The following is a 22,070-nucleotide window of genomic DNA, read 5'->3' as shown; positions in this document are numbered from 1 at the left end:
TTTTTAATAGAAAAGCATATAGCCCATACTAATGTTAAAGCTTGGTTTCCATTCTATTTTAGGTAATTTTAAATTTAAGAATTTAATTCTTATAATGATATTATACATGTGCCATAATAAAAATACATACTTTTTTTTTTCTTAATACCTATCATGAACTGTTTTTGCTCACAAACTGTTGACACCAAATATGTGAGTTTTTTCGTCCACCCAACAACCAATTCTCTGATTCTCTGGACACTGTGTATCCTAAAATTCATTTCAATTCTGACATTGACTACCTGTAGTTAGTGCAGTCCCCACAGGTTAGGGACTCAGTCCCATAAGACTGCCCCAACTTCAGATGCCAGTCACAAATTCCAGGTTGCCAACTGTACTTCTGACCAACTGGCCATAAATTGAGGGTTCCCGTAACACCTTCCTAAGGTTTGATAATTTGCTAAGATGGCTCACAGAACTCAGGAAAGTGCTTCACTATTACTGGTTTATTACAAAGGGTGCAACTCTGGAATAGCCAAGTGGAAGAGATGCATAAGCCAGGGAAAGGTGTGTGTGGGATGCAAGAGCTTCCATGCTCTCTTGGGTCACATCACCCTCCCAGCACTTTAATGTGTCCTTCAACCTTCAGGCTCTCTCAACCCTGTTGTTTGGAGCGGCTGGGGTGGTGGGGTGGGGGGTGGTTTATGGCGGCTCCGTTATGCAGACATGATTGATTACATCATTGGCCATTGGTGACTGAGCTCAGTCTCTAGCCCCTTTCCCCTTCCCAGAGGTGGGGGTAGGGCTGAAAGTTCTAACTCTAATCACACAGCTGCTTCTCTGGCAATCAGCCCCCATCCTGAAACTGTCTGTCGTCCTGCCTAGAGATACCTTATTAACATCAACTCAGGTATGGTTGAAAGGGACTTGTTATGAACAACAAAAAATGCTCCTGTCACCCCTATCGTTTGGAAAACTCCAAGGGTTTTAGAAGCTCTGTGGAAGGAACCAGGGACAAGGACCAAATATTTATTTCATCTTATCACACCTGTCAAAATTAGGGTACAAGAAAGTGGAAAATGGAGAGGAGGAAGGTTTCCGTGTTGGTTTGGTTTTTAGCTTTCAATCTTCAATTAATATCTACTTAAAGGAGGATACTAAAGTACAGCAGAGCATGAAAATATTCCTTGCATTAATGTCTATATTCCATATAAACAAGACATCTAAGTGCATTATATTTTGGGATAGCAGACAAATTAAATTACATCAATACCATGGACTATTAAGATGCTATTAAATAAAAAATGATGAAAATTATGATAATCTTGGGGAAAATTTTGATATAAACTCAAGTGAAAAAATTGTAAAGGAAATGCATATTGGTTGAGCCTCAGTTAAATGCCAGTCATATCTCATTTAATCCTTGTTACTATTATAGGATAATCAAAATATGAAAGTTTGTGCTATGATTACAATTATCCAATGAACATATATGCATACGTGCCAAGAATAATAATGTGATATGATAAAGTGAAGACTTCACTTAAATTGGTGGAATCATGTGTGTATCACTTAGCGATGGCATTTACCTGCTTATAAACTGAATCTCCTGCCACCCTCTCGGCTTAACTCAACTAGGGCTTAATTTTTTTCATGTAAAAAAGTCCTGAAGAAGTCCTGTCAGGGTCTTAGACATCTTCTTCTTTCTGCTCTGCTGTCATCAATGTATTGCTTTAGTCCTCATGGTTTCTTCATGATTTTAAGATGGATGCTTCACCACCAATAATCACCTCTGCCTTCTAGGCAAGAAGAAGGGGAAGAGCATAGAGCAAAAGGCTCCTGTCAGCTGATTCTCCCTCCATTTAGTGAGTTTTCCTGGAAATCTCATCTGGGGACTTTTGCTTCCTTGTTGCTGATCAGAGCTATGGCACACAGTTACCATTAGCTGAAGGGAAGTCCAGAAAATTTATTATTTTAAAGCTGGGCATAGTGCCATCTGGAATAAAGGGGGCTTATGTTGTTCGGTAAGGAAGATGGGGAGAGAAGACATTAGATAAGTAACTGGCAAGTATCTGCCAAGTTGTTTTTCCTTGAATTCTATGATGCTTTTAATCATAAAAAATAGACTGGCTAAGGCAAGAAGGCTGTCTGCAGTGGGTGAGATGTCATTGATCCCTAATTATCTCAATTCCTTAACTGATTTTTAGATTGTCCAAATTTTTTCACTTTCTCCTTTTCACACAGCCTTAAACCATTATATCCGAGAAGGTTGTAGAGTGGCAAGTAGCTGGAGTTTTATACTTTTTATAGGACTTATTTGAGAGTTAAGAAGAGAATGGAGCATTGAAACTTCATGCTGAAAGATTTGGGTACTATGGAGAGATTGTGTACTACATCTAAGCCTTCTCTGAGCCTCATAGGGAATATATAGTAATATGACCTGCTGTGCTTACTTCACAGGGTTTTTGTGAAAATGAAATGGAAGAGGTAGTCCCTACATTTTTGTGTAGAGTAATACAACTGACAGTATCACATAAGTCATTTCATTTGGTGGTCCAAAGGCACACACCTATTTTGTGGTACAGGTTAGACTGGAGCTTAGAAATCCTGACTCCCCTTCCAGATAATAGATGGTAGTGTCTCTACTCTATTAGATAACATTACTTTTATAACTACTCTGTAATTCAGCATTTTACAGTATCCCGCTAGGCAGTTGCATATTAACATAACTTGATGGGTGAAAGTATGGTGGTGGTAGGTGGGAGAATCACATTGTTTAAGAAATCTCTCTGTAGACTGAAAAGTGCTGTGTAACTACACAAAATATTTATGGGATACAAATGACAGGGAAATTATTTAGGGTTAGAGAGACAGAAAAATCTAGAAAGAATGATCATGTTTAATGACTGTTTAATCATTTCAGCTGTTTGTGTAAGTTTATACTAGACTGTTAGCTGGTCAATCACACCAAATTTTAAGAAATATATTTTATAATATTTAAATGCTGTTATAGAAACAAATGGGAAATCATACAATTCAAACACCGATTTTTAAGAAATAACATCTAGAGTGTCACCAATAAAAGTGTTTATAATCAATGATTTTTCTGGTGCTGGGTGGATATTTGTTAAGTTGAATGCTAAAGCAATATATCTTTGCTTTGTATGGATAGTTAACTATTGATGTAAATATTTTTAAAGCTTAGAAATTAAGAACAATTTAACTACATATAGATTGTGTAATGTAAAACTTTTTAAGAACCTTTAATAATAAGAGTGCGTTGTAAGTTATATGTGTGTGTGTTTTTTCCTTTCTTTCGCCTCAGTGAATTACCTGAGAGAGAAGAAGGTGAAGGAGAAGAAACTCCAAACTTCAGCCACTGGGGACCACCAAGAATGTATGTTGATGACATTACTGACTTTCTCAATAGGACAATGCAATTAGTTGCTCTTTTCTTTAACTTCATAGTGTCATTCAGTCATTCTCTAATGATTGCCATAGTTCACACGTATGCTGGCCTAAATTTTAGTTTCATTTTGTCTTATCTAGAGATTTTTATCCAGGCAAAATAACTGAAACCAATATTAGGAAAATCTTTGTCATACTCTTTCAGAGAAAGCAACTTACAAATGTCCATTTGTGATGGACTATGTATACTTTGTCACTGTATCACTAAGCAAAGCAGGTAGGCCTGCCTTGATTGCAGTAAAGAAGTTCTTTTTTTCAAACGACAACAATAGTTAAGGCTTCTATCACTCCTCCTCTTGTGTTAGTCCAAGTTTATGCCTCGTTTGCACTAACAGAGTGTGTTGGGCCCATGCTCCCTTGGATACTCTAATGGTTTTAGGTAGTCACCAGCGCTGCACTTTATTAAGGTTATAAAAGTCTTCTTTAGCTGCTGTCTTCTATCTTCATGCATTATTAATTCCACCATGCCACCCAAATTGATTTTTTCTTGCACTTTTGAGTTTTTGTCTTAAAAACTCTTAGGAGCTGTTTTCTGAGCCACTTTTTGGAATTAATTATTGGCCATGTCTGTGCAGTTTGAACAAAATTCGTAATATTTTGAGGGGCAAGTTTTATTCTATACTTTATTAAAATGATGTGGATGTAGGAAGAAGAGAAAACCTTTCCAGCCTTTGGAGCTATAAAATCTGTCCTCCACGTAAAGAACCACGGGTTAAAATGGCTGACTGGGAAAAGCAGTATGGGCAGTGAGCCTGTCGGTGGCAAGTTTATTTTATTCTGAAAGTTTCTGCTTTTTGCCAAAATGATACATGTGACTTTCTTGATTTTTTTTTCCACCCATTAGTTATTTCCTTAATTCATTCTTTGCTCATGTTATGATATAGATGAAAGGGACTCATCACAGAAAATATGTGGTGGTGGGAGATGAGAACATTAAGTCCTTGCTAAATCTCTCAATATTAAGAGTTGTATTTGTTGTTTTGGAAATCTTTTTCAGAATTTACACTTTCACATATGCCATGAATTATTGATAGAATCTTATAATTTTGGAGTTAGGTATAACTTCTGTAACATTTGTGAAAATATATTTATATAGAATATGAGTCACAAGATATGGTACACATTAAACACAGTGACAGTACAACAAATTACCTTGTTCATGAGTGAATTTTGTGCTTTTGTTTTTACAGTGTTGAGATTTTTAAAGAACCAGATGTATCTCTTGGTATTAGTATCGTTGGTGGACAGACTGTTATAAAACGCCTGAAGAATGGAGAGGAGCTTAAGGGTATATTTATCAAACAAGTTTTGGAAGACAGTCCAGCAGGAAAAACAAATGCTCTTAAAACTGGAGATAAAATACTTGAGGTAAATAGTGTCAAAATTTTGTTTTTGTTTGAAATGTACTGTAAGACAGTAAAATGATCATTTAACCAGAAGTCCTTCCTTTATGTGTTGGAGTATATGTATGTACAATTGGTGTATTTTATTCAGATGCTTTAGTTTGCATGTTTGCACAATTTTATGAGATTCTAAAGCTGAGCTGATAGCATATAAAATGATAAAACAAAAAGCCTCAGCGGACTGAAGAAACACAATTTGACAGAATGAGGCAGATGGTGGACATCATGCTTCTCCCACAGTCTTTAACAAACTCTGAATTGTATATGTCAGTGGGATAGCTGTGCTGTCCTCCCAGAGTTGACGCTGAAAGTGGAAGACTGTATTGGTGGAGAGGTGAATCCATCCTTTATACATGGCAGGCTTTGCAGAGTGGAGTTTTAAGGGTACATCAAGGCACTAAGAGGTCTGAATCTGATACATTTCTTTGCATTAGGTTTATTGGATGACATCATATTGAACTTTTTTTTTTTTTTTTTTTTTTTTTTTTTTGCGGTACACGGGCCTCTCACTGTCATGACCTCTCCCACTGCGGAGCGCAGGCTCCGGACTCGCAGGCCCAGCAGCCATGGCTCACGGGCCCAGCCGTCTCACTGTCGTGACCTCTCCCACTGAGGAGCGCAGGCTCCGGACTTGCAGGCCCAGCAGCCATGGCTCACGGGCCCAGCCGCTCCGCAGCACGTGGGATCCTCCCAGACCGGGGCACGAACCCATGTCCCCTGCATCGGCAGGCGGACTCTCAACCACTGCACCACCAGGGAACCCCATATTGATTATTTTTAATCCCAGAATCTGCTTGTTGATTCATGCTTTATGATGCTAAACATCAACTGTGGTGTTTTAGCTCTGGAAGAATGAAAAGAGCTCTGGAGATCATGGGTTGAAGTCTAGATTGTCCTGTTTGTTTTTTCTTTGTTCTTGGACAAATTATGAAACCTATTTTATTTTCAGTTTCCAAATAAAATGGAAATGAGATTTCAAAATCCATAGAATCGTTGAGAGGATTAAATCAAAGAATTGCATAAAACTACTCTGTGTATACAAATTTGAGGTTATATTTTGACCAAAAATCCCTTCTCTTATGGCATTCATATGATAGCGGGGTAGATAGACAATGCACAAAATAAGTAATATATAGAATGTTAGATTGTTATAAGTAACTATGGAGAAAAATAACAGGGAGGAGGATAAGGAATGATGTGTGGTGATGGCAGTAGTTGCAATGAATAGATTTGTTATGGAAGATGATATTGGGACAAATATAAGAAATGAGAGAGTGAGCAATATGGACACATGGGGGAAGAGGGCTCCAGACAGAGTGAACTGAAGTGTGAAAGCTCTGAGGTGGGAGCTTGCCTGGATGTGTTGAAGGAACAGAAAGAAATCCAGCACTGCTAATATAGGTAGAGTGAACAAGAGAGAGGGTGAAAGAGAAAAGGTCTGAGAGGTAATGGGAAGCCACATCATGTAGAGATTAGAAGGTTGTCTACTCTGAATGGATGAGAGTCCATTAGAGAATTCTGAACACGTACACACTTTTAAAAAGGATTATTCTGGCTTCTGGGGCAGGTGTGGTTTCTTTTACTTAGCATTTGCATGGTACATTGCTTTTTTTTCTTTCCTTCATTTTCACCCTTATTTGTGATTTTGTTTTAGTTGTATTTTAAGCAACATAATAACTGGATACTGCCTTTAAAAAATCTAAATTGATAATCTTCATCTAATATCATTTATTTTTTATTTTGATTACTGACACATTTGAACTTAGAACAAAATACAAATTTAAAATTATATTTTTTCTTTATATTTTGAAATAGTTATAGGTTCATGGGAAGTTGCAAACAAATGTACAAGGAAGTCCCACTTACCCTTCCCTCAGCCTCACCCAATTTTTAACATCTTATACAACTATAGTTCAATAGCAAAATCAAAATACTGATTAGTGGCACAATTCATAGACCTTATTAAGATTTCACGAGTTATACATGTGCCATTTGTGTGTGTGTTTTTATAGCTCTACACAGTTTTATCACATGTGCAGCCTTGCATAACCCACACAGCAGTCAAGAAACTCAACTGAATCATCACCACAAGACTCTCTTGTCTGACCCCTTTACAACCACTCCTCTCCCATCCCCTCCACCCCCATCCATATCCTCTGGCCACCACTATTCTGTTTCTCCATGTTTATACTTATGTTATTTTACAAATTGTTACATAAATGTAATTATGCATTTTGTATCTTTTTTGAGATTGGTTTTCTTCACTCAGCTTAATTTTGTTGAAGTTCATTCAATTTCTTGTGTCTATCAATAGTTCATCCCTTTTTAAAAATTTATTTATTTTTAACATCTTTATTGGAGTATAATTGCTTTAAAATGGTGTGTTAGTTTCTGCTGTATGACAAAGTGAATCAGCTATATATATACATATATCCCCATATCTCCTCCCTCTTGCATATCCCTCCCACCATCCCTATCTCACCCCTCTAGGTGGTCACAAGCACTGAGCTGATCTCCTGGTGCTATGCAGCTGCTTCCCACTAGCTACCTGTTTTACATTTGGTAGTGTATATATGTCCATGCCACTCTCTCACTTCATCCCAGCTTACCCTTCCCCCTCCTCATGTCCTGAAGTCCATTCTGTATGTCTGCATCTTTATTCCTGTCCTGCCCCTAGGTTCTTCAGAACCATTGTTATTTTTTTTTAAGATTCCATATATATGTGTTAGCATATGGTATTTCTTTTTCTCTTTCTGACTTACTTCAGTCTATATAACAGTCTCTAGGTCCATCCACCTCACTACAAATAATTCAGTTTCAGTTCTTTATATGGCTGAGTAATATTCCATTGTATATATGTGCTACATCTTCTTTATCCATTCATGTGTCGATGGACACTTAGGTTGCTTCCATGTCCTGGCTATTGTAAAGAGAGCTGCAATGAACATTTCAGTACATGACTCTTTTTGAATTATGGTTTTCTCAGGGTATATGCCCAGTAGTGGGATTGCTGGATCATATGGTAGTTATACTTTAAAAAAAAAAATTAATTAATTTTATTTATTTTTGGCTGTGTTGGCTCTTTGTTGCTGCACGTGGGCTTTCTCTAGTTGCAGTGAGTGGGGGCTACTCTTCATTGCAGTGCTCAGGCTTCTCATTGCAGTGGCTTCTCTTGTTGCAGAGCACAGACTCTAGGGCACACGGGCTTCAGTAGTTGTGGCACACGGGCTCAGTAGTTGTGGGTCACAGGCTCTAGATTGCAGGCTCAGTAGTTGTGGCGCACGGGTTTAGTTGCTCTGTGGCATGTGGGATCTTCCCAGACCAGGGCTCAAACCTGTGTCTCCTGCATTGCAGGTGGATTCTTAACCACTGCATCACCAGGAAGCCCTATTTTTAGTTTTTTAAGGAACCTACATACTGTTCTCCATAGTGTCTGTATCAATTTACATTCCCACCAACAGTGCAAGAGGGTTCCGTTTTCTCCACACCCTCTCCAGCATTTATTGTTTGTAGATTTTTTGATGATGGCCATTCTGACCAGTGTGAGGTGATACCTCATTTTAGTTTTGATTTACATTTCTCTAATGATTAGTGACATTGAGCATCCTTTCATGTGTTTGTTGGCAATCTATATCTTCTTTGGAGAAATGTCTATTTAGGTCTTCTGCCCATTTTTGGATTGGGTTGTTTGTTTCTTTGATATTGAGCTGCATGAGCTGCTTGTATATTTTGGATACTAATCCTTTGTCAGTGGCTCTGTTGGCAAATATTTTCTCTCATTCTGAGGGTTGTCTTTTGTCTTGTTTATGGTTTCCTTTGCTGTGCAAAAGCTTTTAAGTTTCATTAGGTCCCATTGGTTTACTTTTATTTTTACTTCCACTCCTCTAGGAGGTGGGTCAAAAAGGATACTGCTGTGATTTATGTCATAGAGTGTTCTGTCTATGTTTTCCTCTAAGAGTTTTATAGTATCTGGGCTTACATTTAGGTCTTTAATCCATTTTGAGTTTATTTGTGTGTATGGTGTTAAGGAGTGTTCTAATTTCATACTTTTACATGTAGCTGTCGAGTTTTCCCAGCACCACTTATTGAAGAGGCTGTCTTTTCTCCATTGTGTATTCTTGACTCCTTTATCAAAAATAAGGTGACCATATGTGTGTGGGTTTATCTCTGGGCTTTCTATCCTGTTCCATTGATCTATATTTCTGTTTTTGAGCCAGTACAATGCTGTCTAGATTACTGTAGCTTTGTAGTATAGTCTGAAGTCAGGAAGCCTAATTCCACCAGCTCCGTTTTTCTTTCTCAAGATTGCTTTGGCTTTTCGGGGTCTTTTGTGTTTCCATACAAATTGTGAAATTTTTTGTTCTAGTTCTGTGAAAAATGCCATTGGTAGTTTGATAGGGATTGCATTGAATCTGTAAATTGTTTTGGGTAGTATAGTCATTTTCACAATGTTGATTCTTCCAATCCAAGAACATGGTGTATCTCTCCATCTGTTTGTATCATCTTTAATTTCTTTCATCAGTGTCTTACAGTTTTCTGCATACAGGTCTTTTGTCTCCTTAGGTAGATTTATTCCTAGGTATTTTATTCTTTTTGTTGCAATTGTTAATGGGAGTGTTTCCTTAATTTCTCTTTCAGATTTTTCATCAGTGTATAGGAATGCAAGAGATTTCTGTGCATTAATTTTGTATCCTGCTACTTTACCAAACTCATTTAGCTCTAGTAGTTTTCTGGTAGCATCTTTAGGATTCTGTAAGTATAGTATCATGTCATCTGCAAACAGTGACAGTTTTACTTCTTCTTTTCCAATTTGGATTCCTTTTATTTCTTTTCTTCTCTGATTGCTGTGCTTAAAACTTCCAAATCTATGTTGCATAATAGTGGTGAGAGTGGGCAACTTTGTCTTGTTCCTGATATTACTGGAAATGGTTTGTTTTTCACCATTGAGAATGATGTTGACAGTAGTTTTGTCATATATGGCCTTTATTCGGTTGAGGTAAGTTCCCTCTATGCCTACTTTCTAGAGGGTTTTTAATCATACATCGGTGTTGAATTTTGTCAAAAGCTTTTTCTGCATCTGTTGAGATGATCATATAGTTTTTATCCTTCAATTTGTTAATATGGTGTATCACATTGATTGATTTTCTTATATTGAAGAATCCCTGCATTCCTGGGATAAACCCCACTTGATCATGGTGTATGATCCTTTTAATGTGCTGTTGGATTCTGTTTGCTAGCATTTTGTTGAGGATTTTTGCATCTATGTTCATCAGTGATACTGGCTTATAGTTTTCTTGTTTTGTGTCATCTTTGTCTGGTTTTGGTATCAGGGTGATGGTGGCCTCATAGGTTGAGTTTGGGAGTTTTCCTTCCTCTGTTATATTTTGGAAGAGTTTGAGAAGGATAGATGTTAGCTCTTCTCTAAATGTTTGATCGAATTTGCCTATGAAGCCATCTGGTCCTGGGCTTTTGTTTGTTGGTAGATTTTTAATCACAGTTTCAATTTCAGTGCTTGTGATTGGTCTGTTTATATTTTCTATTTCTTTCTGGTTCAGGAATTTGTCCATTTCTTCCTGGTTGTCCAATAAGCATATAGTTGCTTGTAGTAATCGCTCATGATCCTTTTTATTTCTGCAGTGTCAGTTGTTACTTCTCCTTTTTCATTTCGAATTCTATTGATTTTTCTCCCTTTTTTTCTTGATGAGTCTAGCTAATGGCTTATCAATTTTGTTTATCTTCTCAAAGAACCAGCTTTTGGTTTTATTGATCTTTGCTATCGTTCCCTTCATTTCTTTTTCATTTATTTCTGATCTGATCTTTATGATTTCTTTCCTTCTGCTAACTTTGGGTTTTTTTGTTCTTGTTTCTCAAATTGCTTTAGGTATATGGTTATGTTGTTTATTTGAGATGTTTCTTGTTTCTTGAGGTAAGATTGTATTGCTGTAAACTTCTCTCTTAGAACTGCTTTTGCTGCTCTCTGTAGGTTTTAGGTCTTCGTGTTTTCATTGTCATTTGTTTCTAGGTATTTTTAAATTTCCTCTTTGATTTCTTCATTGATTCCTTGGTTATTTCGTAGTGTATTGTTTAGCATCCATGTGTTTGTAATTTTTACAGATTATTTCCTGTAATTGATATCTACTCTCATAGTGTTGTGGTCCATAAAGGTACTTGATACAATTTCAGTTTTCTTAAATTTATCAAGGCTTGATTTGTGACCCAAGATATTATCTATCCTGGAGAATGTTCCATGGGTATTTGAGAAGAAAGTATATTCTGTTGTTTTTGGATGGAATATCCTATAAATATCAATTAAGTCCATCTTGTTTAATGTATCATTTAAATCTTGTGTTTCCTTATGTATTTTCATTTTGGATGATCTGTCTATTGGTGAAAGTGGGGTGTTAAAGTCCCCTACTATGACTGTGTTACTGTCGATTTCCCCTTTTATGGCTGTTAGCATTCGCCTTATGTATTGAGGTGCTCCTATGTTGGGTGCATAAATATTTACAATTGTTATATTTTCTTCTTGGATTGATCCCTTGATCATTATGTAGTGTCCTTCTTTGTCTCTTGTAATAGTCTTTATTTTAAAGTCTACTTTGTCTGATATGAGAATTGCTGCTCCAGCTTTGTTTTGATTTCCATTTGCATGGAATATCTTTTTCCATCCCCTCACTTTCAGTCTGTATGTGTCCCTAGGTCTGAAATGGGTCTCTTATAGACAGCATATATATGGGTCTTGTTTTAGTATCCATTCAGCCATTCCGTGTCTTTTGCTTGGAGCATTTAATTCATTTACATTTATATGTAAATATAAATGTATGTATGTATGTTCCTATTACCATTTTCTTAATTGTTTTGGGTTTGTTATTGTAGGTCTTTTCCTTCTCTTGTTTTTCCTGCCTAGAGAAGTTCCTTTAGCATTTGTAGTAAAGCTCATTTGGTGGTGCTGAATTCTCGTAGTTTTTGCTTGTCTGTAAATGATTTAATTTCTCTGTGAAATCTGAATGAGATCCTTGCTGGATAGAGTAATTGTGGTTGTAGGTTTTTCCCTTTCATGACTTTAATTATGTCCTGCCCCTCCTTTCTGGCTTGATGAGTTTCTGCTGAAAGATCACCTCTTAACATTATGGGGATTCCCTTGTGTGTTATTTGTTGCTTTTCCCTTGCTGCTTTTAATATTTTTTCTTTGTATTTAATTTTTAATAGTTTGATTAATATGTGTCTTGGCACGTTTCTCCTTGGATTTATTCTGTATGAGACTCTCTGTGCTTCCTGGACTTGACTATTTCCTTTCCCATGTGAGAGAAATTTTCAACTATAATCCCTTCAAATATTTTCTCAGTCCCTTTTATTTTCTCTTCTTCTTTTGGGAGCCCTATAATTTGAATGTTGGTGAGTTTAATTTTGTCCCCGTGGTCTCCAAGACTGTCCTCAATTCTTTTCATTCTTTTTTCTTTATTCTGTTGTGCAGTAGTTATTTCCATTATTTTATCTTCCAGGTCACTTACCCATTCTTCTGCCTCAGTTATTCTGCTATTGATTCCTTCTAGAGAATTTTTTTTGCTGTACGCGGGCCTCTCACTGTTGTGGCTTCTCCCATTGCAGAGCACAGGCTCCGGACACGCAGGCTCAGCGGCCATGGCTCACAGGTCTAGCCGCTCTGTGGCATGTGGGATCTTCCCGGACCGGGACACGAACCTGTATCCCCTGCATCGGCAGGCGGACTCTCAACCACTGTGCCACCAGGGAAGCCCTAGAGAATTTTTAATTTCATTTTTTGTGTTGTTCATCATTGTTTGTTTGCTCTTTAGTTCTTCTAGGTCTTTGTTAAACGTTTCTTGTATTTTCTCCCTTCTGTTTCTAAGGTTTTGGATCATCTTTACTATCATTACTCTGAATTCTTTTTCAGGTAGACTGCCTCTTTCCTCTTCCTTTGTTTGGTCCAGTGGGTTTTTACCTTACTCCTTCATCTGCTGTGTATTTCTCTGTCTTCTCCTTTTTCTCAGCTTACTGTGTTTGGGCTCTCCTTTTCACAGGCTGCAGGTTTGTAGTTCCCATTGTTTTTGGTGTTCTCACAGTGAGTAAGGTTGTCTCAGTGGGTTGTGTGGGCTTCCTGGTAGAGGGGACTGGTGCCTGTGTTCTGGTGGATGAGGCTGGATCTTGTCTTTCTGGTGGGCAGGACCACGTCCGCTGGTGTGTTTTAGGGTGTCTGTGACCTTAGTATCATTTTAGCTGCCTCTCTGCTAATGGGTGGGGTTTTGTTCCTGTCTTGCTAGTTGTTTGCCATAGGGTGTCCAGTATTGTAGCTTGCTGGTCGTTGAGTGGAGCTTCATCTTAGTGTTGATATGGAGATCTCTGGGAGTGCTTTTGCTGTTTGATATTATGTGGGGCTGGGAGGTCTCTGGTGGACCAGTGTCCTGAACTTGGCTCTCCCACCTCAGAGGCTCAGGCCAGACACCTGGCCAGAACACAAGACCCTGTCAGCCACATGGCTCAGAAGAAAAGGGAGAAAATAAAAGAAAGAAAGGAAAAAGAAAATATAGTTATTAAAATAAAAATTATTAACAATAAAAAAATTTAAGTCATTAAAAAAGAAAGATAGAAAGAGAGCAACCAAACCAAAAAACAAATCCATCAGTGCTAACAATCACTAAACACTATACTGTCAAAAAAACCAAAACACGGACAGACAGAACCCTAGACAAATGGGAAAAGCAAAGCTGTACAGACAAAATCACACGAAGAAGCATACACATACGCACTCACAAAAAGAGAAAAAGGAAAAAGAAAAAATATATATATAAAAAAGGAAGAGAGCAAGCCAATGAATAAAAGAAATCTACTATTGGTAATTAGCTGTAAACACTAAAGCAAGATAAACTTAAAACCAGAAACAAATTAGATGCAGAAAGCAAACCCTAAGTCTACAGTTTCTCCTAACGTCCACTGCCTCAATTTTGGAATGATTCATTCTATATTCAGGTATTCCAGAGATGAAGGGTATATCACGTTGATTGTGGAGCTTTAATCTGCTGCTCCTGAGGCAGCTGGGAGAAATTTCCCATGCAGTTCTTTGTTTGCACAGCTCTTGGGGTTCAGCTTTGTATTTGACCCTGCCTCTGTGTGTAGGTTGCCTGAGGGCATCTGTTCCCCGCCCAGACAGGATGGGGTTAAAGTAGCAGTTGATTGGGGGGCTCTGGCTCACTCAGTCTGGGGGACGGAGTGGTACGGAATGTGGGGTGAGCCTGCCGTGGCAGAGGCTGAGGTGATGTTGCAACAGCCTTTGGCACTCCGTATGTTCTCCTGTCAAAGTTGTCCCTGGATCACAGGACCCTGGCAGTGGTGGGCAGCACAGGCTCTCTGGAGAGGAGGTGTTGATAGTGATCTGTGCTTGCACACAGGATTCTTGCTGGCTGCAGCAGCAGCCTTAGCGTCTCATGCCCATATCTGGGGTCCGCACTGGTAGCCCCAGCTCATGCCCATCTCTGGAGCTCGTTTAGGCGGTGCTCTAAATCCCTTCTCCTCACGCACCCCAAAACAATGGTCTCTTGCCTCTTAGGCAGTTCCAGACTTACTCCCGGACTCCCTCCCGTCTGTCTGTGGCGCACTATCCCCCTTCAGGCTGTGTTCACTCAGCCAACCCCAGTCCTTTCCCTGGGATCTGACCTCTGAAGCCTGAGCCTCAGCTCCCAGCCCTCAGCCCCCGCCTGCCCCGACTGGTGAGCAGACAAGCTTCTCAGGCTCGTGAGTGCTGGTTGGCACCGATCCTCTGTGTGGGAATCTCTCTGCTTTGCCCTCTGCACCCCTGTTGCTGTGCTCTTCTCCATGGCTCTGAAGCTTTCCCCCTCTGCCACCCGCGGTCTCCACCCATGAAAGGCCTTCCTAGTGTGTGGAAACTTTTCCTCCTTCACAGCTCTCTCCCACAGGTGCAGGTCCCATCCCTATTCTTTTGTCTCTGTTTTTTCTTTTTTCTTTTGCCCTATCCAGGTATGTGGGGAGTTTCTTGCCTTTTGGGAAGTCTAAGGTCTTCTGCCAGTGTTCAGTAGGTGTTCTATAAGGGTTGTTCACATGTAGATGTAGTTTTGATGTATTCGTGGGGAAGAAGGTGATCTCCATGTCTTACTCCTCTGCCATCTTGAAGGCGCCTCTTCGTTCATCCCTTTTTATGGATGAGTAGTATTCCATGGTATGGAGGTACCACTGTTTAACCATTCACCCACTGAAAGACACTTTGATGGTTTTCAGTTCTTGGCTATTATGAATAAAGCTCCTGTAAACATTTATATACAAGTTCCTGAGTGAAAATAAGTCTTTGTATCTCTGGGATAGATGCTCAAGAGTGTAATTGCTGGGTTGTACATTAAGTTCCTTTTTAGTCTTAAGAAACTGTCAAACTATTTTGCAGAATGGCTGTACTATTTTGTATTTCCACCAGCAATGTATGAGTGATTCAGTTTCTCTGCATTCTCATCAACTTTTGGTGTTGTCACTGTTTTTCATTTTAGCCATTCTTGATAGGTATATAGTGATATCATTGTTGTTTTAATTTGTGGTTCCCTAATGGCTAATGAGAAAGAACTTTTCATGTGCTTGATTGCCATCCAATACCCTCTTTGGTGAAATGTTTGTTTGTGTTTTTGCCTGTTTTCTAATTGGATTGTTTACTTTTAAAATCTTTTTGAATTTTGTTTCTTTTTCTCATCTTTCTCTGTGCTCTGTTGAATATAAAGTATTCTCTCATTTAATCATCATCACTCATACACATACTAATAAGAACCCACTGTTTTATCTCATATTTAATAATTTATATTTCTTCACATTCACAACAGCCCTGAAATGTTACACTCTAATATATATTTTGTGAAGCATAATGAGTCATGTGTTTACTTTTTTCTATGAAAAGCATTAGTTGTTTGTTTTGTTAGTGACATTTAATAATCATTCTCTGTCTTGTAACAATTGCATGAAAGGTTTAGGTCCATATAAAGAAGAGATTTTTTAAACTAGGAAGTTAGAATTTAATGTAATTTTTAGAAATGGTTCTTCATCTGTGTGAGTGAACATACTCTTAAGTTATAATTTTAAACCTGAGAAAAACTAAGATTATTTTTGTGTTGTATTATGACAGAATACTGTTTTTTTCCTAACTTCCCGACTTCGGTTATTCCCATTTAACAATGTGGAAATCTCTGTTAGAGAAACAAAAACTGATTATTACTAGAGGAGGAAGTAGTTCTCATATAGCCTCTACTTCTCTTACTGTTGAATATTTTGGGGATCAGGTTATTTGAAAGAAGCTTCATCAAACTGTTGTGACAGCTTTTATGTGTCACTTTAATTTTTGTCTGTATTTTTTTCATTTACTATTATTTGTATGCTTCCTCAACTCATATGGGAAAAGAGCTTTTACAGAGCATTAAAATCTTCATTGATACCTATTAGAATAAAAAGCCAAAGTTCTTGCCATGGCCTTTTGGATTTTGCATGAGGTAGCTTCAGCTGCCTCCCTGACCTCACCTCTTTCCGCTCGCTCCTCTTTCTCTGTACTTTAGACTCAACCTGGCTTTAAACCCCTCTGACACACCGGGCTCCTATCTCCTACCTTAGGACCCTCGCTTCTCTGTCTCTCAGCTTCTGGCATGCTCGCTTTCTTCCTCACTCTGCTCAGATTCAGTGACTTATCATCCTATCACTCCCTTGCATATACTTCCAACTCCTTTGATCCTCTTTCCTTTCACTGAACTTGCGTGGGAGAACCACATCCTAGTTAAGTGCAACTTTTTGCTTATTTCAGATCTCTAGCACGACTGGAGAAAATAACCACCCATGCTGTCTGGTCTCATTTTAAATTCATGACCACCCCCTCAAGTGGGTCTTTAATTCTGCCCTGTAGCCCTGTAATATTTCTCAAGTTGTTCCATTCTTCTACTTTCAGAGGTAACTACTTCAAACCTCCTATGCCTCCTGCCACAGTCTTGATCTCTGTTTATGGTTCTTGTTTCTTATTTCATTGAGAAAATTGAAGCAGTCAAAGAGAGTTTCCCCTTGCTCCCACTGCATACCAAAGCTTTTTTCTGACTGTATGAACTATTTGTGTTTCTTCTATCTAGAGCCAGTCTAACTTGTACAGTGGAAGTCATTCCCTCTTCACAAATTCCTATTTGTCCAAGGATTTGCTTCCACAGTCATCACTCCTCTCTATCCTTCATTTTTCCTCTCCACTGCGTCATTATTACTGTAATCTATCCCATCTTAAAAACAAAAACCAAACTTGATCCCACATCCCTCTTCACTTACATTCCTATTTCTTTGATCCCCTTATGGCAAAACAATCTTCACAAATTGTCACTATCAACTGACTGTAAACCACCTTAACTTTTACCAAGGCTTCCTTACATTATCAGTTTCAAAAATTGGTTCTTGTAAATATGTTTGATAAATACAGAATGCTCTTTGAGATTATGGGCATGTTCACAAGTTATGTTCTCTCAGATTTATATAATAAGGAGATGTTTACACTTGCCCCAGTTTTTTAAATTAATTTTTATTGGAGTATAGTTGCTTTACAATGTTGGTTAGTTTCTTGCTGTACAGCAAAATGAATCAGCTATATGTATACATATATCCACTCTTTTTTAGATTTCCTTCCCATTTAGATCACCACAGAGCATTGAGTAGAGTTCCCTGTGCTATACAGTAGGTTCTCATTAGTTATCTATTTTATACATAGTAGTGTATATATGTCAGTCCCGATATCCCAATTCATCCAACCTCCCCCTCCCTTCCCCCCTTGGTAACTGTAAATTTGTTCTCTACATCTGTGACTCTATTTCTGCCTTGCAAATAAGTTCATCTCTACCATTTTTCTAGATTCCACATACTCAAATTTGTTGAACACAGAACTCTTTTAGAAAGAACCTATGGGTGTTTTCATACTTCTTTTTTGGTATAATTTGAGAAATGTTCAGCTTCTCAACTGTGATAATGGGCATTTTGCTTAAAATGTCATTCTTCTCAGTTTACTTGAGAGAAGGTGAGTCCAGAGAGATCCCCACCCCCTGTCCTCACTCAGAATTGTGTACTGTGATAGTGGCAGAGGTGACATTCAAGCTCAGAAGCTTTTTAAGGTTCTGTTACTGCCTGAGCTACCTATTTTGGATAATTGTATTTAATCAGGGCCATTGTTATTAAGATATTTACCTTATTTACTTTTCTTGAAGGTGAAACATTAATATCCTTAAGCATGATCTCCTAAAACAGCAAAGCTTTTTTGGGTCAATCTTATTTTTTTCTGGCTTTGGTGTAATTCATTCGACTCTGGCTGTTCTCATAACTAGATAATACACATGAACTTTGAATTAACCTATCCACAAGATCTGCTGCCCTTCTAATTGAAATAAATTGCTTCTGTGTTTTTAGGTGTCTGGAGTAGATTTGCAGAATGCCTCTCACAGAGAAGCAGTTGAGGCCATTAAGAATGCAGGAAACCCTGTGGTGTTTGTTGTTCAGAGCTTGTCATCCACTCCAAGAGTAAGATACTTAAAAAATATTCTCTATATCTGTGGACCAAGCTTTTGCCTCCAAGTATTTTTCAATATATTTTACTGTTATTCTACTATTACTTAAAGGAAGCATTGTCATTAAAATTTAGTTATTAACCTCAATTTTCCCTTTTTTCCTGATTTTGATTTCCTGGTCAAATCTGAGTTATTCCAGTGTGCAGTGGAGTCTTAACAGACCCATTTTTGATTCCTTGATTCCCTATTTACCAATTTTACTAATTCGGAATCAAGTTACCTAACCTTTCTGAACCAGTTATTTTGTTTATAAAATACTTTGATGACAGAGTAGGTCAGGGTTAAAAACATTCTAGAGGGACCACCAAATGGTCGGTATTTTTACAGGCATGTAAAAATTCAAATGTGTTGCATTGTTGTATGTTCTGTTGGAGATTCTGAATTGGCAAAGAGCAGTATTTAATCACAGAATATTTTTTCTGTAATAAATTACTTATTTGGTATGGAATTAGAACTCTGATACACAGATGTTAGTGGCAGGATGTGTATTTTATATTGCAATATGCAGCCCCGTACCTGGAAGCAATGTTTATTTTTGTTTATTTTATAATGGAAGACAGCTGTTCAAAACATAGACACTTCTGAACAGTAGAAAAACTCTGCATATTTTTTTAAAATTTGCTTTTCAATTCACTAATACAGTGTCTTTCAACCTTTTTTTATGTCAAGGAATACAGAAAATAATATTTGTATGGCAAACAGTGTAAACAGATGTCTGGCTGTCCCAAGGGCGAAGGCATCAACGTGCTATTTCAGCACGCTTGTAGCCTGCCTGCACACAGTGGGTTGCGGTGCACTGCACTGCAGCACAGTCCCTTCCAGTCTTAGTGCTCTGTTTACACCATCAAGACTAATTGAGAGAGGTAAATTGAATAAGGTCTTCACATTTTTATACAATTTGAAATTCTAGATTTTTTGGAATCCACCTTTTAACTCATAGTATTGAGAAAGTCATTGAGGCCATCACTTTTATTTCTGGAAACTGCATTCTGTAGGAAAATTGGCCTGATTATTCCCTGCCAAATGACACTTCCAAAGAAATAGTTTTGAGCGAGAATGAGCCAATCAAATTATACATTTATGTGGCCCCTTGCAAATGCCCCGCTGAAAAATATTCAAAGCATTTTAATAGGTTATAAAGTCAACCAAAACGGCCAAGATTTTAATCCAGCCTTTGTTGTTGAGCTGAGGTCGAAATTTTCATTTGGATGACATAAACAGTACTATTTCTTTCAACTGTTCAAAAAAAGGGAAAATGTCTTCAGCATCGCCCCATGTTCAAGTTACTTAACCCTCAGGCAGCATCATAGACTGTTACATTGTGCATTGGGTTCATCAAGCATTGAACTATCTGTGGTTTTAGCCAAGGGATGGCAATGATATTAATGTCCATGATTTGTTCCTTTTTTTTTTTTAAGCGCAAAGTGATTTCAGTTGAATAAGGAAATGAAAGGAATCAAGTTTCAAATCTTTGCCAAATGGTGCTCTCTTCAGCTTACTTATTCTTGCAAGTTATATTAGTCATCACAGGGATAGAAAATATAGCCAAATTCTTAATTATTTTTGATCAGTTTACATTAAACTTTGAGACTTTCTTCAAAACCCCCAAATAAGTCATTTCCATCAAGGCCCTGTGTCTAAACATGCCTTGGTTACATGGAAATTCTCATCAACACCATGAATTGAGCAGCGGTGTTTATATTTGTACCTTTTTTTTAAGTTGTATTTTATTTTTTTATATTTGTGCATTTAGCAGCTGGTTTAGGAGGATCAACAACACATTACTTTTTAAAGCTTTTCCTCCTGAATTTCTCAACTATTTTTTCAGCCTGCTAGAAAGAAATGTGTGTATCCGCTTAGATTTACTTGGTAAATGCTTATTTGAGAGCAAAACTCATGATTTATACTGTACACCTCTATAGAAAGTTTTTATGCCAAGGTAACTATTTCCAGTTAAAATTGCATTTCACAGTAGCATTCGGGGTTTTTTTAATATATTAAAAAACAAACCCTTTTGAAATTGGCATCATGCCTTCAGTTCATTAAATTTATTATCATGTGTTGTTTTATTTTTTCCTGTATTCCATTTGTATTTCCCTAATATCATTGTTTCATAATGGCACCTAAATTTTTTGGACACGTGTACATTTTGTGTATTAGTCATATAGAAATATATTTTTTACTTTCATAAGAAACATGTGCTGTCCTACTTTTCTTAAAGATGTAGTCTTTTTGGTGGGCCTTTTGTCTTCCAAATTTTGCTAATGATATGCATACAGAAAGATATTTCTCTGCTCTTTGAAAAGCAAACATTGTAAACTTTGTGAATGGCAGCTAACATTTTGTCCCATCACGCAGCTTCTGCCATTCAGTTTCAGCTGTTTTTTTTCAGAGGAGAAAGTAGGTCCAGTGTAGGCAGATATTATAACTTTCTAGAGAGACAAAGTATTTGTTTTAAAATTCTGTTTATTTATTTATTTATCTGTGGCTGCGTTGGGTCTTCTTTGCTGTGCGTGGGCTTGCTCTAGTTGCTGTGAGCGGGGGCTGCTCTCTGTTGTGGTGCGTGGGCTTCTCATTGCAGTGGCTTCTCTTGTTGCAGAGCACAGGCTCTAGGCGCGTGGGCTTCAGTAGTTGTGGCTCGCGGGCTCAGTAGTTGTGGCTCGTGGCCTCTAGAGTGCAGGCTCAGTAGTTGTGGTGTATGGGCTTAGTTGCTCCACCGCACGTGGGATCTTCCCAGACCAGGGCTCGAACCCGTGTACCCTGCACTGGCAGGCGGATTCTTAACCACTGTGCCACAAGGGAAGCTCCTGTTTTAAAATTCTTTAGGACAATAAACATATACCTGAAGACCCACTAGTTTTTGAACTGTGACTTAGGTTGTTGTATATATTAAACAGAGAACTTCCCTGGTGGTCCAGTGGCTAAGACTCCACACTCCCAGTGCAGGGGGCCCAGGTTCAATTCCTGGTCGGGAAATTAGATCCGTCTTGCTGCAACTAAAGGAGTCCGCATGCCACAACTAAAGATACCGCATGCTGCATAGACGATCCCGTGTGCCGCAACGAAGACCTGGCGCAGCCAAATAAATATTAAAAATAAATAAATAGAGAAATAAATATTAAGTACAGTGTCTATTTACATAGGAAGCACCAAAAACATGTTGCTGTATCATTACTGTTGTTTTTTACTTAAGTGAAACTTAAGTTTCCTGAGACTTTCTCATTTATTCCAAAATTAATTTCCTTAGACTCTAAGTTAAAAGTAAAGAAGAATTAATCTTAAATTGCCTTTATTTTTTTTCAAGAATTTTTTTTGATGTGGACTATATTTAAAGTCTTTATTGAATTTGTTACAATATTGCTTCTGTTTTTTGTTTTGATTTTTTGGCCATGAAGCATGTTGGATCTTAGCTCCCTGACCAGGGATTGAACCCGCACCCCCTGCATTGGAAGGTGAAGTCTTAACCACTGGACTGCCAGGGAAGTCCCTTAAATTGCCTTTAGAGAGAAGTGTTTTTTTGGTTTTGTTTTTTAAATTATCCCTAGGCGGGAAGTTCCTGTAATTTTCTGAGAAAGGATATTTATTTTTCCTTTTAATTTGCATGTCTGTCATCAGATTTCATGCCAACATTATTTTTGTT

The 22,070-nt window shown here is 37.9% G+C and overlaps 1 protein-coding gene across 3 annotated transcripts in view; it reads left to right on the top strand.

Moving 5' to 3' along the window:
• PATJ (PATJ crumbs cell polarity complex component) overlaps nt 1-22,070 on the top strand; it is a 353,889-nt gene that overhangs the window by 128,476 nt on the left and 203,343 nt on the right. For all 3 annotated transcript variants that reach the window (XM_067006873.1, XM_067006872.1, XM_059083193.2), the window contains exons 23-25: nt 3,305-3,376; nt 4,638-4,815; nt 18,273-18,383. In XM_067006873.1, coding sequence (XP_066862974.1) covers nt 3,305-3,376; nt 4,638-4,815; nt 18,273-18,383 — 361 coding nt within the window. The remainder of the gene's footprint in view (nt 1-3,304; nt 3,377-4,637; nt 4,816-18,272; nt 18,384-22,070) is intronic.

This window comes from Kogia breviceps, chromosome 1, assembly GCF_026419965.1.
Source record: "Kogia breviceps isolate mKogBre1 chromosome 1, mKogBre1 haplotype 1, whole genome shotgun sequence".
Lineage (NCBI taxonomy): Eukaryota > Metazoa > Chordata > Mammalia > Artiodactyla > Physeteridae > Kogia > Kogia breviceps.
Note: the sequence above shows the minus strand (reverse complement) of the source record. Positions and strands in the feature narration are given on the sequence as shown.